This window comes from Pseudorasbora parva, chromosome 1 (genome assembly GCF_024679245.1).
Source record: "Pseudorasbora parva isolate DD20220531a chromosome 1, ASM2467924v1, whole genome shotgun sequence".
NCBI classification, from domain to species: Eukaryota; Metazoa; Chordata; class Actinopteri; order Cypriniformes; family Gobionidae; genus Pseudorasbora; species Pseudorasbora parva.
Window position 1 is genome coordinate 4,369,446 of NC_090172.1, and position 19,599 is coordinate 4,389,044.

The following is a 19,599-nucleotide window of genomic DNA, read 5'->3' on the forward strand; positions in this document are numbered from 1 at the left end:
AATGGAGAGGGCAGTGGAGCAGGCTAAGAGGAGTTGAGACGGAGATAAGACGTTAATGTAGGTCACGTCTTTACAATAATACGTCACCAAATGTGATGTACCTGAGAGTTCAGGGTTTCAAGAGTTTACCACAACCATAGTTTTTTAACACAATTCCAAATGTTTTTCCAAAATGTTTATCAAGATTCCACAAATGTTATTAACCAATCAAAAATAAGGTGACACCTTCTTATGAATTCATTGTAGGTTTACAGTAGGCTATAATAACAATAAAATGCAGCATTTACGATATTTCTGTAGAAATCATGATTACCATTAGTGGGCAATATACTGGTAGACACGAATCACGATTTTACGCTCGCATGACGTTACTGTGCTACGCAGTCACAGAAGTTTGTTATTTGGATATGTTATTTTAGTATTACCGTTTTAAAACAAGTGATTGATTTTAAACCACGGAAGTGCAATAAGCAGTGAAAGAAAACTAATTTCAAGGTTAAATACAATGTCAAATGCCCATCTTTGCAAATATCCCTGTAAACACAGTCATTAAAGTCTTAAGTGAATGTAAATGCATGTGTATCAGTATATTAGACCCGTGCATTAGCTCTTAAAGTGACAGCAGCCTAATAAACCTGCTGCCGCCTGCCATTAATGTTGATAAAACCGCAAAAGATAAAATCTCTCACTGCTCTTGACTGAATACATTTTCTTACTTTAATATGAATAAATGTATATTTAGTTTACACAGTGAATATGCAGTCTATATACATTTGAATACAATGTATGCCGTTTTTAGGTCTATATAATTTCTTCTATTGTAGTTTGTTTCCATATGTTTGTAATTAGTTTAATTTTTTGTGATATAAAAAATGGTGACAAGAATGATTAAATTTCAATGGTATTAAAAATATACTGTACTGTGATATTGTTATCATAAAATAAATTACTAGTGCTGTCAAATTGATACTTTATACACACATATACATACACTTATATAAACACAGACTTTCATGTTAGATGCGATTAATTGATTTGACAGCACTAAAAATCGACTCATGTCCTGATGTAAGATTTTGGTCATATCGCCCACCCCTACTTAGGAGAAGAAAAGGATGTTGTTTTTCAAAGTGTTCCCGTATTGTCAAAATGAAACAAAGAATTCCTGTCCTCAATTTAAACCCGGGTCTTGCTGACATAATCCATCGCGCAGGTGTTTTCCAGCAAAATATTCTCACTAGCATGTCCTCACAATACAGTTTGGATAATGCCATGGCGTGCAAAGTATCCGCCAGGAAGCTCTCTTGTGTGTGACCGCCTGCAGACGTACATGAGCGCGGCCCACGATCCTCCTGCGGTACAGCTGCCTCTCTGTTATTGCTCTGAAGCCCTGAGGGCCCTTGACACAAATACAGCCAACCTCTTGTCACTGCCCGCTCTAAACATTCGCATTAGCAAACTATAGCAGTTACTAAGGCTGTATCGTATGGTTTATTATACTGGAAGGGTGGTATTTTTTAAGAGGGTTTCTTGAGCCTTTATACCTTGTTTGTGCCAATCAATGCCATTGCCAGGAAGCTAAAAATGATGGTGTGTCTTTAAGAGAAGCTTCTGTGCCTGTTGACTAAAGTTGATTTGGCTAAATGGATTAGTAGTTATCCTGCCTAGTAAATACGCAGTGATATTGAGAGAAAGTAGGGCAGTGATGAGCATCTAACATTTAGGACAGCTCTAGACGTCATATCATGATATAAAACAGTTGATATGACTGTAAACTTTCACAGCCTGGAGCTGCTGAAGCTGCATCAGACAGATGAATACATCAACACTGTGGAAATGACGTGTGTTGGGTGATCTCCCTGCCCACCGGTGATGATTGCTTTAAGACTATACCTAAAGCACGGCTTCCCCTAAAAGTTCTTCACAAATGTAGCTATGACATTTGGGCCACTGAATCTGCATTAACGACAACAGCTGGGGCAACAGCCTTAGTCCTAATGGGTTGTTATCATAGCTATCAAAATCCAGTGTTCGGCACTTTGCGTACGTGAGTTTTTGTTGTAGATGTCTGTCTTTAAAAAAAAAAAAAAAAAATTTTTTTGTATTGTGCTAATTAATTGAGATTTCTTACAGCTCTTATAGGTTTTTGGCCTTGTCTGTTCCGTTGCTTCTATTACTCTCCCCTTTTTTGTAAGTCGCTTTGGATAAAAGCGTCTGCTAAATGATTAAATGTAAATGTAAATGTGACATGTTCATCAGTGTCCAAATAATATACTACAAACTTTTTGACTCTAAGTCCCCACAATTCGGCTAATATATTTCCGGTTTTTCTGCTTTAAGGACAATGCTGCTTATTTTTTTAGCTTTTAATTTACAGAACTAAATTAATACATTAAAATAATTCAATAACATAATTACAAAATAATTAAATTCTTTATGAACAAAGGATGAACAAAATGACCGTGATCTGATCACAGACTAGATTTTATTTAGTTGTCGTTGATTAATTTCCATGAACTTTCCAGGTTTGGAAATCACGCTCATATATCCAGGTTTTCTAAATCCATGAAAACCTGCTTCTTACATAAAAAAGACCGCTCTTTACACCTCGATTAGCTAATCTTATCTTACTTTAAATCATTTTAAGCCATCCTTTGTGAAAAAGAAGTGTGCTTAACTGTCTTTTTTTTTAGTTTTTTTTTTTTGCTTTTAAAGTAGGGCTGTAAGAATATTGAAGAAAAATGCGATATGCGATACCTTGTTAAATAATGCGATATTCGTTATGCGATACGATTTTGCAATTATGGTGTAAAATTCATTAAAAAAAATTAAAAACTGAGAATGAGACCATTTATGTGTTTCACATTCTTTCTGGGAAAAGAAAGCGTCGCTACAACTTCTGAAAGTGACCAGCAGCGTTTTAGCAATAATTAATGCCCCAAATCTGGCAATATCATTTTAACATCAATGTAAACAAACAAAAAATGTAATTGCAAATGTAATGCAGACACCAAAGTGAACTGAAGGGATCACACGCTTTCAGCGAGGCGACTCCTGCACGTTTCGGTGTGTGTGTGTGTGTGTGTGTCAGACAGCGCAAGACTGCAAGTTGTTGTTTTTCACAAGTTATTGTGTTTAATAACTCTTTTTAACATCAAGCAAGTCACATAAGTAAAAGTTGTGTGCCCAGTCGATTCTCTGCTATATGCGTCACAGCTTTGACCTAAAACGTACACTTTTGCACAATGTTGAGGTAGCCTATTAAAATCATTCAGATATTGCGTGCCGTTGCGATATGCATATTGCTATATATTCATTTGGGATATTTCGATGATTTCGATATATTGCGCAGCCCTATTTTAAAGTACATTTTCAATAATTTTTAAAATAGTACACTTATTTTGATGTCGACTAACATACTAAAGCAAATGTAAAGTACATGAAAATAACTGTAATGTTATTTGATGTTACATTAAGTAAACAGACTCAATTACAACTTTGTTACAAATGTGTAAATATAAATATATACATATACGACATACATATTTCAATAGAAATGACATTAAAGTATATTTAGGTTTTCTTGCTTGTCAGTGTATTTGGCAGGACACTTTAACCATATTTCCAAGACAGTGAAGTAATTATGAGAAGACTTAAATCCTTCTTGAGTAGGTCTTAAAAATCACACTTAAGTTCAATTAACTGCTTTCCACTTTAATGTAAATGTAAACTATAATGCATTTTCAGTTCATTGCAAATTACATGAAATTAAATGGCCTGCATGGTTGGCACTTTCGGCGGTGGACAGTGGTCAGCATGGTGACCTGTCCCATACACAACAAACTGAGATGCTCTGTGTATTCTGACACCTTTCTATCAGAACCAGCATTAACTTCTGGAGCAGTTTGAGCTCCAGTAGCTCGTCTGTTTGATCGGACCTCACGGGCCAGCCTTCGCTCCCCACGTGCATCAATGAGCCTTGGCCGCCCATGACCCTGTGGCCGGTTCTCCACTGTTCCTTCCTTGGAGCACTTTTGATAGATACTGACCACTGCAGACCGGGAACAGCCCACAAGAGCTGCAGTTTTGGAGATGCTCTGACCCAGTCATCTAGCCATCACAATTTGGCCCTTGTCAAACTCGCTCAAATCTTTAAGCTTGCTCATTTTTCCTGCTTCTAACACATCAACTCTGAGGACAAAATGTTCACTTGCTCCCTAATATATCCCACCCACTTACAGGAGCCGTGATGAAGAGATCATCAGTGTTATTCACTTCACCTGTCATGATGTTATGCCTGCTAGGAACAGCAAACCTGTTTAGGCGGAGCAAAGAGTTTTTTCCCCAGTTCACGGGATAGAAGCATTTCTTAAAGGCACAGCAGCACCAAAAGCCCTGCTTCATTCTAAGGGTCAGAGAGAAAGAGAGTGGGGGGTGGGGGGGGAGTAGTTTATGAAAAATATAATATTATATCATAAATAATAATTATGAAAAATATGAATGATGAAATATGTATGATATGACCCTTTAAAGCTAGAAATTTCAGTAACTGCCATCACGCTACCACTATCATACACTGTCCGTTTAATCTGTGTTTTTCTCTTTGTATTTTAATGCATTGTAGGTTTGTATACCTTGCACTTTGCCCTCCTCTCATTTCTGTCCTGTAGGTGCATTAGCACAAAGCCAGCTGGATAACTGCTAGTTAAGCGATTTAGAGGAGCAGCGCACCAGCTGCGTATGTGCCACGCAGCAGCATGCATTAAGTCTCAGGGGTGCTTTAAGCAGCGGATCAAATGGTGTGACCTTCAAAAACAGGAAACGGTCTGTCAGTGCACACAGAGATGATTCAAACTCTAGGCTAATGAAGCATCCCAATTAAAGATAACAAGGGAAGAATAGGCCAGAACATCATGCAGTGCAGTGCAGTGCAGCGTTATCCGCAGCAGCAGCAGCGCTGGTCCATTTATCACACCTTTATAATTGTAGCCCAGAAATAGCATGTGCTGTTTTGCTTTGGGAAAAGGCTAAATGCTCATTAGAAGTGTATGACGTGTGATTGTGTTTGTGTGTACTCCAGGCCTAAGACCATGAGCGATCATCAGGATCTGGCTGAAGATGTCGGGCTCCTAACACCTCCCGATCAGACAGAGCCCTCGAAGGACGATGACATGCATTTCAGGCAAGTTAGGACATGACTGTGAAAGTACACTCAGCTTCGATCGCCTTTATATCATCTGGCTTCACACTGTTTTGGAAGTTGAAAGTTGTGGCTGAAGCAAGAAGGTCCAGGGTTTGAGTCTGTGTGACGTTTGTATGTTCTCCTCATGTTGGTGTGGGTTTTTCCAACCGTTGAGATGCTGGGATAGGATAGGCTCCAGCTGTGACGTGATTTGGAAAATACAAAATAGATTAGACCAGATAAATATAAACCTGAGTGTTTCCTACTCCAAATACACACAAAACTATTTTAATTAACTATTTTAAATGGCTCATAAACTGCATTGTTTTATTGTTTTTAGTATGATTTAGGATGATTTTTAAATAAAAAACTGTCATAATTTAGAAATAAAAAGCATTTTCCCTACCCTGATTTTATCCCTCTGATGTGAACGCTCTGTTTGAAGGGGCGTGTCTGCTGTGAGACTTCAGTGTAAACGCCCACTTCTGTGATTGGCCGCTGTGAGACTTCAGTGTAAACGCCCACTTCTGTGATTGGCCGCTGTGAGACTTCAGTGTAAACACCCACTTCTGTGATTGGCTGCTGTGAGACTTCAGTGTAAACCCCCTCTGTTGTAATTAGCTTGCATTTTTGCATATGAAATAGCTAAGTATTATATGTGTAACTCTCAAAAACGTTCAGCAAATTTTTACTATTTCAGCTGTCAAGGTTAAAGGTAGGGCAGGTAGGACTGATCTAAAACACTTCTGTCCAAATTTGTTTAAACTTTCTTTATATAGCAATACATAATTAAAATGTAAGTACTCTGAAGAAGGAGAGTATAAAAATCGAGTGATGGCTTGGGCGACTGTCACTCTCTCTCGCTACCATGGCGACCACCGCTTTCGCTACAGGATCTGCCCACACATGCGCACACCCCTAAGAAGAGCAAAAGCATTCAAAATGCACAGTGCCGGGTTTTGCAGTCACCTAACACCTTAAAGTCAACAAACTTGACACAAACGTTTTTTGAAAATGTAGTATAGTTTAAACCTATTAAAGCTTCATAGTGCTTTTTGACACATCTTTGTTTAAAATGTCATAAGTACTTATATTGCCCTGCTCAATGTACTGACAAGCATTTGTGGTAAACTAAAATATACATTAATGTATATCTTTAATTGGTCTTTCAATTTGGCCACACCTTAGATTAGGGTCCAATTCTCACTATTAAGTATGACTTTTGCCTCAATAAATGCCTCCTTTGTCTCCTAATTTAATAACAGTTAGTAAGGTAGTTGTTAATTTTAGGATTAAGGGATGTAGAATATGGTCATGCAGAATAATGCATTAATATGTGTTTTATAAGCACTAATAAACAGCCTAGTAATATGCATGATAATAAACAGCTAGTTAGTGAGAATTGGACCCTAAACTAATGTTACCATAATTTTTATTGAAACGTGTATGTCATGTATTTTTTTTAAATATATTTGTAATTACACTTTTTTAGTGAGGTTGCAATGTAGTACATTTAAAATATTAACTTTAAATGTAATATTAGAGAGCACACTAAAGTTAAAATTACAATCAAAGGGTTAGTTCACCCAAAAATGAAAATTATTTTATTAATTACTCACCTTCATGTCGTTGGACACCTGTAAGACCTTCATTCATCTATAAAGATATTTTTGTTGAAAGCTGACGGCTGATAGCCTGACAGACCAGACCCACATCAAGATGTTTGGTCTGGAAACTCACCATTGACGGCTCAATCTGAGGGGCGGATAAACGGTTGTCTTTTAAACTCCCTCTGCACGCGATAAGATAGCGCTACACCAACCAGAGCAACGAAGGTGAAGCAGAGCTCGCTGACAGATTAAACATTCGCCATATCCGGTCTGCTAAACTCCGAACACATCTTCGCTTTTTAAGAATGACAGTGCTGTTCTTTGTTCTTTTCTCAGGGAACAGCTCAACTCCAAGTCTTCCAGAGTCGCGGTCAAAGCTGATTCGAAGCACGCAAACAACTCTGCCGTCATTATGTTAAGCCCCGCCCACCGACTCTATACACGATGTGATTGGACTGTCAAGAGTTTGGCGTTGACAGCTCAGATGGGTATTGAGAGTTGCTAGACGACACTCGCGGGCAGATTAGATTTACTGCCGTTAGGGTGTGTCTTGATTTCTAGACTAGATGGCTGAGAAAGGCTTCAGAAAGGCCTCCATTGGCATTCAGTGCATTTACACTCACAAGACCCATAAAGGCACTAAAGACGTCGTTACAAAGTCCATCTCACTACAGTGGCTGTACAATAATTTTACAATGTCACGAAAATAGTTATTGTGCGCACAAAAATCTAAATAACGACTTTATCCACCAAGTTATTGACGTGAACTCGACGCATGCGCGAGAATATGACGCAGCTCCGCCGTTCATGACCCGGAAGAGGAGGAGCCGCTATCGCCTGAGCTCACGGCCGAGACCTACACGGAAGACAATAACTTGGCAGATAAAGTCATTATTTCGACGCTTGTTAAAACTATTTTCGACGCTTGTTAAAATGATTGTACAGCCACTGTAGTGAGATGGACTTTGTATCGACGTCTTTAGTGCCTTTATGGGTCTTGTCAGTGGGAATGTACTGAATGCCAATGGAGGCCTTTCTAAAGCCTTTCTCAGCCGTCAGCTTTCAACAAAAATATCTTCATTTGTGTTCCGGAGATAAACAAAGGTCTTACGGGGGTCCAACGACATGAGGATGGGTAATTAATGAAATCGTTTTTTTTTTTTGGGTGAACTAACCCTTTAAGTACTTTACATGTGCTTTAGTATGTTGAAAGTCTACTTTAAAATAAGAGCACAACAAAATGTATTAAAACAATTATTTAAAAATAAAATATTTTTTAAAGTAAAACCTTGGCTATATATTGAAGTACGGTAACACTTTATTTTAGTATCATTGTTACATATGTTACATGGACTTACCATAGTAATAACTATAAATTATGCATAATTATATGCAACTAACCCTTGATATTAATGAGTAATATTAATTAACAACATGTACTTACTATAGGGTTAGGGTAGGATTAGGATTTGGTTTAGGGTTAGTTGCATATAATTATGCATAATTTACTGTTATTATGGTAAGCACATGTAACAAGGACATTGTAAAATAAAGTGTTAAAACTTTTCAAGTTTGACATTATTATTACAAAGGCCAACTAAAGGGGGGGTGAAATGCTGTTTCATGCATACTGATCTTTTTACACTGTTAAAGACTTGGAATCCCATACTAAACATACACAAAGTTTCAAAAGTTACGGTGGACGTTTGATGGGAGTATTTCTTTGTCAAAAATACTACTTCCGGTTAGTCATAAGTTTCGGCAAGTTTTTTGAGATCATGCGTCCCCTTTGACGTTAATGGGGGCGGAATTTCCTTGTATGGGCCTTACGGACAATTCTACCGGAAGCGCGTGAGAGAGGGAGAGAGGGAGAGAGGGAGAGAGGGAGAGAGCGAAAGCAACAGGCTACCCCCATTAAAGCGCTGGCTCGTAGGCTGCTGGACAGGTGATGTGCACATAACAATGTCACCAAAAAAGTGCGTTTTTGGTTGCCAGACCAAGACAGTCCTGCACAGATTCCCCAAAACCCCCGCGTTAAGGCAACAGTGGATGTAATTTGCTTTTCCGGATCAGCAACTGAGTTGCGCGAATGTTTATATCTGTTCGCTGCATTTCGGTGCCGACTGTTTCATAAACAAGGCCCAGCTCGACGCCGGATTTTCCAATCGCCTAATGCTGAAGGATGGAGCAGTCCCAACGATAAAGGTCCTAACGTTAGAACCGCGGGCGGTGAGTAAGAGTGCTTCAAATGTCTATGCTCATCAAGTAGCCCAAACATGATCACGTATAGTCAATTGATCAATGGAGCATGCGATGTGTAGTGCGTGTACATTTGTTTAGCTGGCCACTATATGTGTAACTTTATGTTTGTGTATTGTAAAAGCACTCCAAACAACAATACACAAAGAGTGGGGAAATATTTTGAACTAAATAAGCGCGCTTCTTCATTCAAATGCGCTACTATTCCGTGTCTATCTATGTAAACACTAGCCTGCGGTGCAAAACCAGTCCGCTTACTAACGTTACAATTGTCTACACAAACAACGCGTAAACACACACACACACGTGCACAACTGCACTTCCCACATGTACACCTTCAAAGACAAAAATACGACGATATAATTCAAGTATAAATATGTAAATAACACAAGCCGCTAAGCATATTATATAGTTAGTGTATAACTTGTACCACATAGAGACGTCCTGCTCTAGTCGTTTTTGCTGCTGCTCCTGTTCAACTGCAGCCTCTGGGTCTGATTCCGGATCATAGATGTATGGCTGTATCTGATTAAAAGCCATATTTTTATTTTGAATAAAGTTTTTCCCGCTGTTAGGGATGACAGCTTTACGACGCACTCGACTCAACACAAAAGCAGCAGCGGGCACACGTCATTATTTAGCTCCGCTCACACGACACGCCCCCACCCGCTCGGCTTTTTTCGGAAAGACTCGGAACAGCGCATCTTTCTTATATAATTATAAAAAAAATAAAGACTTTTCGGAGATATGCAGGATGCAATGCTACTCTATAGGTACTCAAGATTGACATGACACTGACTGAAACTGAGTGTTTCACCCCCCCTTTAAATGTCTACTTAAATGTGTTAAGCACAATCATGAAAGTAAGTACACTTAAGCAGCCTTTTTATTTCATTAATATTATATTACCGACATATTTTTAAATATACTTTTAACATTTGAAGTACACTACAAGTCAAGTACACACTAACATAAATACGTTCTTTTTCATAAGGGCTCTATTGAAGTTTTCAGTGTGGCAGATTCCATTATATGTGTCGTGCACTGCTCTGTGACTGAGTGTAGAGTGTTTAGTTGAGCACTATATATCATGTGCACACACACTCATCTGCTGACTGACTCAACAGCTCAGTATCAGGGGCTGTATTGTGCTTCCTCTGTAAAAACCCAAGTTTGACAATCTTTGCCCCCTTTTACTTGCTTCTAGATGAATTATTGACCGTACACTGCCGCTGGGACATATTCTCTTTCTGGCTCTAGATGCATTTTGGCTGTTAATCAGCCTGTCTATGCAGAAGCTCAGCCAAGGGCACACACACACCCTGCCAGTCTGGTAACACTCCACCTCCGGGACACTGCAGTCAGCGTGAGACAGAGCCATGCATAACAAGAGCGTGTGACTCATGGATAGCACAAAACACACCGTGGCAATTGTAATATTGCTCTATTTATATCTTACGGTCACTTTTTAGGCTTGCGGATACCGATTAATGTTGCTTGAAGAACAAAAATGAAACGGGTGAATCTATTTAAAGTAGTTTGAGGCAGCTGAAGAAATGGTTTTTAATGCGAGACACGTCATATAGATGTCCGTGAAAAGGCCAATCCTATTTAAAGCAGGTACAACATTTTATCTCTGTATGAGTAATAGTTTGTACCACCAAAATAATCTGTTTTTTTTTATATATCCCATTCATTTTCTATGTTCTATGTGAAGAGCCAAGTGTGACACTTTTTTTCCTGACCCTTTAACATATCCGAATCATGTCCATGATTTTTTTTGTGCGTTCACATAGCTAATGCAACAAAAGTCACCAAGTGTCCTCCCATTCCGATGAAGCAAAACTTGACCGAAGAGGCCCAGAGGGAAAGGGAAAAAACTATACAGGGACCCAATCATTTGGTGCATTACAAAAATATTAGAGGTTAAAATTAACAACAGAGCCCAAATTATTATATTCAACTGCTATTTATTTTCATATATAATAGTTACACTAAATTAACTGAAATGTTTGTATACAACTCATCTGCATATACTTTAAGAATAAACACTTGTCTTCTTGATAAATGTATTCAAGCATACATATTACATATATGATTAACAGTAAATAAGCTCATCTTTAGTGTTTTTATAGCTAAATAACGACCTGTGAACATTGGAAATCTTCAACTTCTGCCACTTGCAACGCAAATGATGCAACGGAACACACAATAGAGTCCGGCACCCATTCAAAGTAAATGAGAAGCGTTAGCGCCGACGCCCGTGTGAATGCATCGTAACATTAGCGTAGATGCCGTTCTTCTGATGATGTAACGAGTACATCCGGTGTTATGGGAAGTGCTCCCGGTCCTGGCTGACCTAGTTAATGCAGCCTAACAATCATTTAACTGATTTGAATAATAGAAATTGATAATGTTTTATTTGTATGTCATAGTAAAGAGCTGTGTTTTTAGTCTAGATTTAAACTGACTTAGTTTGCTCGGTTAGTGCGGTTCATTTGAACATATGTGAATGCTGCCATCCGAACCCTGGTGCGCACCAAACAAGCGGACCGAGAGCGCTAAAAAGATGGGTCTCGGTCCGCTTCCAAACGAACTCTGGAGCGGTTCGATTGATATATGAACACAACACGGACCAAAGACATGTAAACGGACCAAAAACAGGACGTAATGTCACAAGATGAGACGCATAGTCAGCTGATTTGAGGACGCGGAAAAAATTGGTGTATCCAAAATGAATAACGTTAACGTTAGAGAGAAAACGTGGAGCAACGATGAAGTGCCTCATCAATATTTGGTCTGACGAGCATGTTTCGAAAATCCTAGAAAAAACGCACAAAAAGCAAACCTGGCTCTTCTCATCAAAGGACCTGTTGGCCATTATTAGCAGGTACAGACGACAGAACGGCCGTCTCTTTTCTGCACAACGGAGGAAATCCTGCTGCCGTTTTGATTGTTTTGAACATTTTATGAGCTTTTCATGAGTTCTCAGCGGGTAAAAATAATGCCATATGTACACGCATAAAATGACGGCGTTTAATCAGCACACAGCGTTGCTTTGAATGTTCGGTAAGCGAGCTCCTACGTCTTATAAGCCGACCAATCAGGTTGTGACCGTCTCCCTGAGCCTTTGGTTCGGTAACTTTAGGTTCGCTGTTAAAAATGCCAGTGTGAACGCTAAGCGGACCAGGACTATATGTTTTGTTTTTGTTTTTTGGTCCGGACCAAACGAACCAAACTACGGCTACGGTTTCTTTAACCCTATGTCCGATGGATAGATTTTTTTTCTTCATCACATCGGAAACAACTCACAATACTCCATCATTTGTAGCCATACCGATAAGTGCAAGACATAATTATAAACTGTCTACTATTATTTGTGTACACTCACACACACAATAACAATAAAGGCTGTGGGTTCAGGGAACAAATTATTTTGCATGCACTCCACTCCAAACGCTGTCTTCATTTACAAACGATATCTGAAACCTACTAACATACATGGCATGATTTTTGAAATGACTTAAGAGCACGAGAGTAAAAAAAAAGTTTTAGTCGCATATCATCGGTTAATGGAAACGGCGTCATTTCGTAATAGTTTTATTTTGAAAATATCGCAAAAGTTTTGAGCAGTTCTGTAATGGAAACTGTTTGAGAACATTCTTCAAAATATCTTCTTTCGTGTTCAGCAGAAGCAAGAAAGGTTTTGAACAACTTGAGGGTGTGTAAATGATGACAGAATTTTCATTTTTGGGTTAACTATCCCTTTAAAAGTACTCAAAAGCCTCATTGTAAATGCCCACTAATTTAAATATTCACGTGCAAGAGCCAATGCCCACTGATCCCTAAGACAATATGCAGATTTGCCGATGGACAGGACCTCAGCTCAATCTTTCATTAATTGACATACGTTTGTTTAAAAGACAGACAATAGGCCACGTTATTTATTACGTTAGTTTTATTCTTTATTTATTGGTTTAACTGTAGCTCAATTTGAGTTGAATGCAATGCAATGAAGTGTAAATGATGCACATTAACCAGTATTTTATGCAGTTTGTCATTCTTGTGCTGCAACAGAGGATGATGGGAAATTTGGTCACAAAATCCAGTCTTCCTCTCATAAACCAGCTGAATGAGTCTTTTCTGTAGAAATAGGTAGTTGTTTTTTTTTTACACATGGCACATTCTTTGACATTTAGTGGGTCTCGACTCACTCGCCACACAGGAAGCCACATCATATGTTGCTGTGAAAAACACAGCATGTTCCCCACACACTGCTGAGATCCTGCTGGGTATCTCTATTTGTTTTTATTGAATTAAAGCATGCAAATGTGTGTAACTCAGTCAGCACTGCTTTGTGTCTGCGTTGAAGTGGCAACAAAAGGAATATAGAATCATCTATAATAGATGTTCATTTTTATTGGATTCGGCAGCACAGTGCAGTGGAAACAATAGCGACCTAAGGGGACATAATATTATCTTCCCGGGAACAATGATGTGTGAAGAGAAACATGCTTCTGTTCACGGGTGTGGGTGTAGCGGGGTTCCCTGTTATGTTGAATGATGATAAAAGCATAACAGATGCATTTGCCCTGTCAGCAGCAGTACAGTGAGATACAGGAAGATGTGCCATTGTGCCAGAGGACTCTGCTGCACTCTTGGCCATGTGCCTGCATGTGTTCCCACCACATCTCTCTCTCTTTGAGTTGGTGTCATAACCTCATTTCTGTTGTCATTACTTGTCATTGGTAGCTGACATGTAGTTGCAGAGGCACTTATAATTAGTAGAATGTCTATTGAAATATAGTATTACCCCTCAAATTCATTGATCCAAAACGTCCTTTTAATCATTCCCTCGCACTCTGTAACAAATACTTCCCTGGCGGGTCTAAATAACCCGAAACTCTAAAATTATACTTATTTTATTTTTTGCTTTTTTTTAACCTTTAAAATACTACAGTCCCTGACAAAAGCCTTGTCGCTTATCTATTTTCTAGAAATACCCGATATTAACCTGACTTTTAATTAATTCATTGGTCTTAGAAATAGCTCATATGAAAAGCTAAAACCCTCCCAAATGATGTTTAATGCACTGAAATAAATAATTTTCACAGAAAAAATATTTATCATTTAATCAAGACAGAAAGGTCAAATTTTGGCAAGACAAAAGTTTTGTCGCCTATACAGAAATTGAACAAATTTACTGCAAATACAAAAATATGTCAGCAAATTAAGTTGTGGTGCTGTGAGATCCAAATTTAATATCTTGTATGACTTCCATGAGCTTGAAGGACTGCATCCATGCGGTTTGGCAAGGATTCATACAATTTATTGATGAAGTCGTCAGGAATAGCTAAGAAAGCAGTCTTGCATGCCTCCCAGAGTTCATCAATATTCTTTGGTTTCGTCTTCCATGCGTCCTCTTTCATCCTACCCCACATATGCTCAATGATGTTCATGTCTGGTGACTGGGCTGGCCAAACCTGGAGCATCTTGATCTTCTTCGCCTTGAGGAACTTTGATGTTGAGATGGAAGTATGCGATGGAGCACCATCCGGCTGCAGAATTTGGCCTCTTTTATGGTTGGGAATATAAGAGGTAGCTAAGATTTCTTGGTATTTTAGACTATTGATGTTGCCTTCCACCCTGCAGATCTCTCGCACACCCCCATACTGGATGTAACCCCAGACCATGATTTTTCCGCCACCAAACTTCACTGTTTTCTGGGTGAATCTCGGATCCATTCGGGCACCAGTAGGTCTCCTGCAATATTTGCGGCGACTGTGGTGTAATTCAACAGAAGATTCATCTGAAAAATCCTCCTTCTGCCACTTTTCCTGCGTCCATCCTTTTAGCAGGCTGTGGGCCTTGGCAAATGCCACACGGTTTTTCAATTGTCTTTTGTTTAGTGCTAGCTTCTGGGCACTGATTCGACCATGGAGGCCATTTCGAGACAGAATGCGACAAACTGTTCTGGTTGACAGAGGGACTTCAGGTGACCAGGTCTCGTGGAGCTCTGCTGCAGTGGAAAATGGGCTGGCCTTGGATTTTCGAGCCAACAAACGGTCCTCTCGAGCAGTTGTCTTGCGGGGTCTGCCTGACCTAGGCTTGTCAAAAACGTCTCCAGTCTCTTCAAATCTTTTTTTGTATCCTCTGTACTTGACGCTGAGACACATTGAAGGTGTCTGACACATCAGCAGTGGATCTGGTCTTCAGCCTCATGATAATCAAAACTTTAGTCTCTGGGTGAATCTTAGGCATGTTTGCAGAGGTCTAGTTGCAGTTGATGTGAAGGTCTAGTGTACTGGGGTTTTTTTTTATACACACTTGAGACCTAATTGATCCATTATTAGTCACAGGTGAAGCTCATATGACAAGGTGACAACACTTATGTCTTTGCAAAAATTGACTCAATGGGCTTTACCAAGCTGTGAATATTAGAATACTTTTTGAAAGTTTAGTTTTTCACTGAAACATTATCACAAAAGCTGGTGGGATTAAAATGAGCCATTTCTTGTAAAAAAAATCTTGATAAGAAATATATTTCAGCGGCACTTTAGATCAATTTGTACACAAGCGACAAGACTTTTGTCAGGGACTGTAGATTGTATCAATAAATTATTTAATTTAAGCACTTTTGTTCTACCTAAATTGAAAATAACTCTCCAATACAATCAGCTCAAAATATATCACTTTGGGTTTGTCTGCCGAACTCTTGTGGGTAAAAATAAGACATTTATGATAAGATATTATTTTAATGATATTTCTTGACTATTGATGGCCTTTATCCAAAGTTCCCTCTAATTTCTTTTCTCACTGAACAAACTTTTCTCTATTGGGTGGACATTTTGGTCACCTGAGCAAAAACATTATTTATACCAAACCTGTTCAGCATATGTAAACACACACGCACACGCACACGCACACGCACACGCACACACACACACACACACACACACACACAAAGTGGTTTCATCATTCAGTTATAACTTTTATCTTTAATGCGCCATTTCTATTTTATATAACCCTTGATGTAAATTAGTGATATATTAAATGTATTTTTTAAAAAGCAGTTAATTCAGAAGTCAAATTAGTCTTAGGCACATTTTAATTTAGCTGATATTTTTTACAATGCTGTTAACTGTCCAAATCTTATTTACCAAGACAAACTATTACAAATTTCCAATATTTTCTGTATCAGGTTTTTTTTTTTTTAATGGAAATGATCTCTAAAAAAAATCCCCTTGTGAGATCAATTATTTATTACAGTTTTTTTGGATTGCTTACACGCTAAAATTAAAAGTAGTACACTATTAGCAAAACCTTACACTCAAGAAGCAAAACATTAGCCCATATTTACACAACTATAAGCACATTATCAAGCTCACACTTGTTGCAAAACTCTACACACAGTGATTTGCAAAACACTAAACACACTTAACATACATTACACACACAAATCTATCATGAAGTCACTTCCTTGCAATACCAAAATACTGACTGTCAAATTACTGTCACCGTCCAAACAATTGGTTCAACACAGTCATCAGTTGTGCAAACACTAGTTTGCTTAATTGTAGACACACCAATCAGGTGTATAAGCACTATAAAAAGCAGCAGGTGACTTCAAGCACAACGGAAAGAGTCAGAGAAAGAGTAAGATGAGGAGGCCAAGGAGGAGGCCTGTGAGCAGATGGAGGTAGCAGCAATGCAAGGATGGATTCATCATTCAAGATGTTTCTTTCCAAGGTTTCTTGCTAATGACAACATGCCTACAAAGTTAATAAAAATCTCTGGCCAGATCCAGCTAGGCGAAGAGACAATGTCTAGGTTTTTTTATTTTTTTTTATACAGTAAACATACAATACAAAATGAAAAGTGACATTTTGTTACAGTATTATGAATGTCCATGTCAGCATTTTGGGCGTGTTGAAATAAGTGAGTTTCTTCAGTCTGCATCATTGGTCTTGTGTAGTGGATTTACATTATATTTGTACTTGGTTGATGGTAGCCTACTCTAATCATAGGGAAGTAGAAGTGCTAAAAGTGCTAAAAGTAATTTAGGTTTATCACAGCAGAGTGTACCTCTTGCAAAGAGAGTATAGTAATGTGAAACTTGTGTGTTTCATATGGTAACAAAGTGTGGTTTTTAAACAGAAGTGTATAGTTTTAACAAGAGTGTTTAATTATGCAAAGGATCTTTAGTGTTTTGCTACTTGGGTGTGTTTTTGTGCTAATTGTGTGTATTGTTTTGAAACCACGGGCCCCGTTTTTGAAAATCGTGCTTAAGCAATCCAAAAAAACTGTAGGCTTACCATATAAAATAATTATAACAGCCTATAATATAAGACATATTTAAACTGATATAGGCTATTATATCAGTTTAAATGCTTCAATTTGTAAAAACTGGAGTAATTAAATAGATCTTATAGCTAAGTATGTGCAAGGGAACATGTGAACACTTTTATAGTAATCTAAACATCTCTGAAACCAAACCACACACACATCTATTTAAACAGACATGTTATTGAGGTGTTTTGAGTTTGCACGCTACACTTGTGGTGGGTGTGTAACTGTTAATGTCTGTTTTGTTACAGTGCTGTCTGTACCCATCATCTGTTATTTCCACCACTTAATCAAGCCACTCTTCTTTAAAACATAACAACGTTTTATTTCAGGTCTTTGCGTTTCACGTTGCCTCTGATATTGAGCTATTTGGACCGCAAACATGTCTCGCTGCCGCTCACACGTGACATCATTCTCTCTTTGAAATCTGTTCTAACACTATCGCTCTGTAGCGGTTGAACAGAGCACTGCAATTATTTCTCATTTAAAGTACAATCAAATGGATTTCTCCCCTCATTTCGCATCTGTGTCTGCCATCTGGGCGGCATTTTATTCTTTTTGTGCGGCCGTGGCATCACAAGTGCACGCATGCAGCTTAGAGGGAACATTCCTTATAGCTCTATATGGAGCAAATAAGCTGTTCTGCTGGGTCCTAAAGTCAGTTCTTGAGTTTATCTCTTCAGAATGCATTCAGATACACATGTAGACATTATAAAATCCTTTTTTGTTAATGTTTAAGCATTTTAGCTTTAATTTTGAGCCTTTTGTTTTTCTATGTGTTTTAAAGTATTCCTTGCATTCACAACATTCCTGAGGGGGTCAAATTGACCCGTGAGGGGAGGATTTGTTACTATTTTTATTACTGCCACATAAACTCCTCAAATCCAGTCATTTTTGGGGGGGGTCTTGGACCACTCCGATGAACTTTTTTAATTTTTAATTAAAAAAAACAAGACCCGATGGAAAGGATGAGGGAAAGTCTGTTTCTATAGTGATACTATTGGTGTAGTAATAGATTAAAGAACCTGACTTCAAGTAGTCACACAAAAGATGTAAAAAAACAAAAAACAAAAACACTGCTTGCATATACAACTTGGCTGCTTAAATATGTATATAAGATCCAATTAAAATTTGTTCTAATAGTTTTGCACATTTGTTGATCAAATGGTATTTGAGACTCCAATGTTACTCCTAAACTTTGTTTGTTTTTAATCAGTCCTAATTATAAAATCAGGAATCATTGGTTTTTAATAGCGAACATATAGAACATTTGACATATCGTTTTAGACAATTATTTTGCATCCACCGAGACAATGCAATAATTTTATTTGTTAACAATTTGGATACCATTGTTTGAGTATTTGCAGATACATAAGCCACAGTATTATCTGCATACATGCACATTCAGGACAATGTAAAAAGAAGCGGTCCCAGTACTGACCCTTGTAACTTGTTGTAGTAGGCGTAAATGCTGTAGTAGGTGTAACTTGCTGTAGTAGGTGTAACTTGCTTTGGTAGGCATAACTTGTTATAGTAGGTGTAACTTGCTGTAGTAGGCGTAACTTGCCGTAGTAGCTGTAACTTGCTGTAGTAGGTGTAACTTGCTGTAGTAGGTGTAACTTGCTGTAGTAGGTGCAACTTGCTTTGGTAGGCATAACTTGTTATAGTAGGTGTAACTTGCTGTAGTAGGCGTAACTTGCCGTAGTAGCTGTAACTTGCTGTAGTAGGTGTAACTTGCTGTAGTAGCTGGAACTTGCTGTAGTAGGTGTAACTTGCTGTAGTAGGCGTAACTTGCAGTAGTAGGCGTAACTTGCTGTAGTAGCTGGAACTTGCTGTAGTAGGTGTAACTTGCTGTAGTATGCTGCGTTCACACCGCACGCGAATGACGCGATTCGCGCGAGTGATTTACATGTTAAGTCAATGCAGAGACGCGAATAGGCATTCTGCGGCGCGATTCGCGCGAATGAGGCAGCGCGAATGGCGCGATTCGCGCGAATGAAGCGGCAATGATCACGCGAATTGAGCGTTTTGAGCGCGTGATTCGCACGAAACACGCGAATCGCTCAAGTTGAAAAATCTGAACTTTGGCGGATATTCGCGCCATGTTAACCAATTAGGAGCCTGCTTACTGCTGTCACGTGGTGAAGTGACGGATGGGAAACCCATAGGGGCACCCCGAGGCCAGAGTAATTTAATAATACT

General features: G+C 38.6%; 1 protein-coding gene across 2 annotated transcripts in view; it reads left to right on the forward strand.

Annotated features, from left to right (window-relative positions):
- gramd2aa (GRAM domain containing 2Aa) overlaps positions 1–19,599 on the forward strand; it is a 54,392-nt gene that overhangs the window by 3,016 nt on the left and 31,777 nt on the right. For both annotated transcript variants that reach the window (XM_067453767.1, XM_067453855.1), the window contains exon 2: positions 5,081–5,182. In XM_067453767.1, the coding sequence (XP_067309868.1) occupies positions 5,081–5,182 (102 nt within the window). The remainder of the gene's footprint in view (positions 1–5,080; positions 5,183–19,599) is intronic.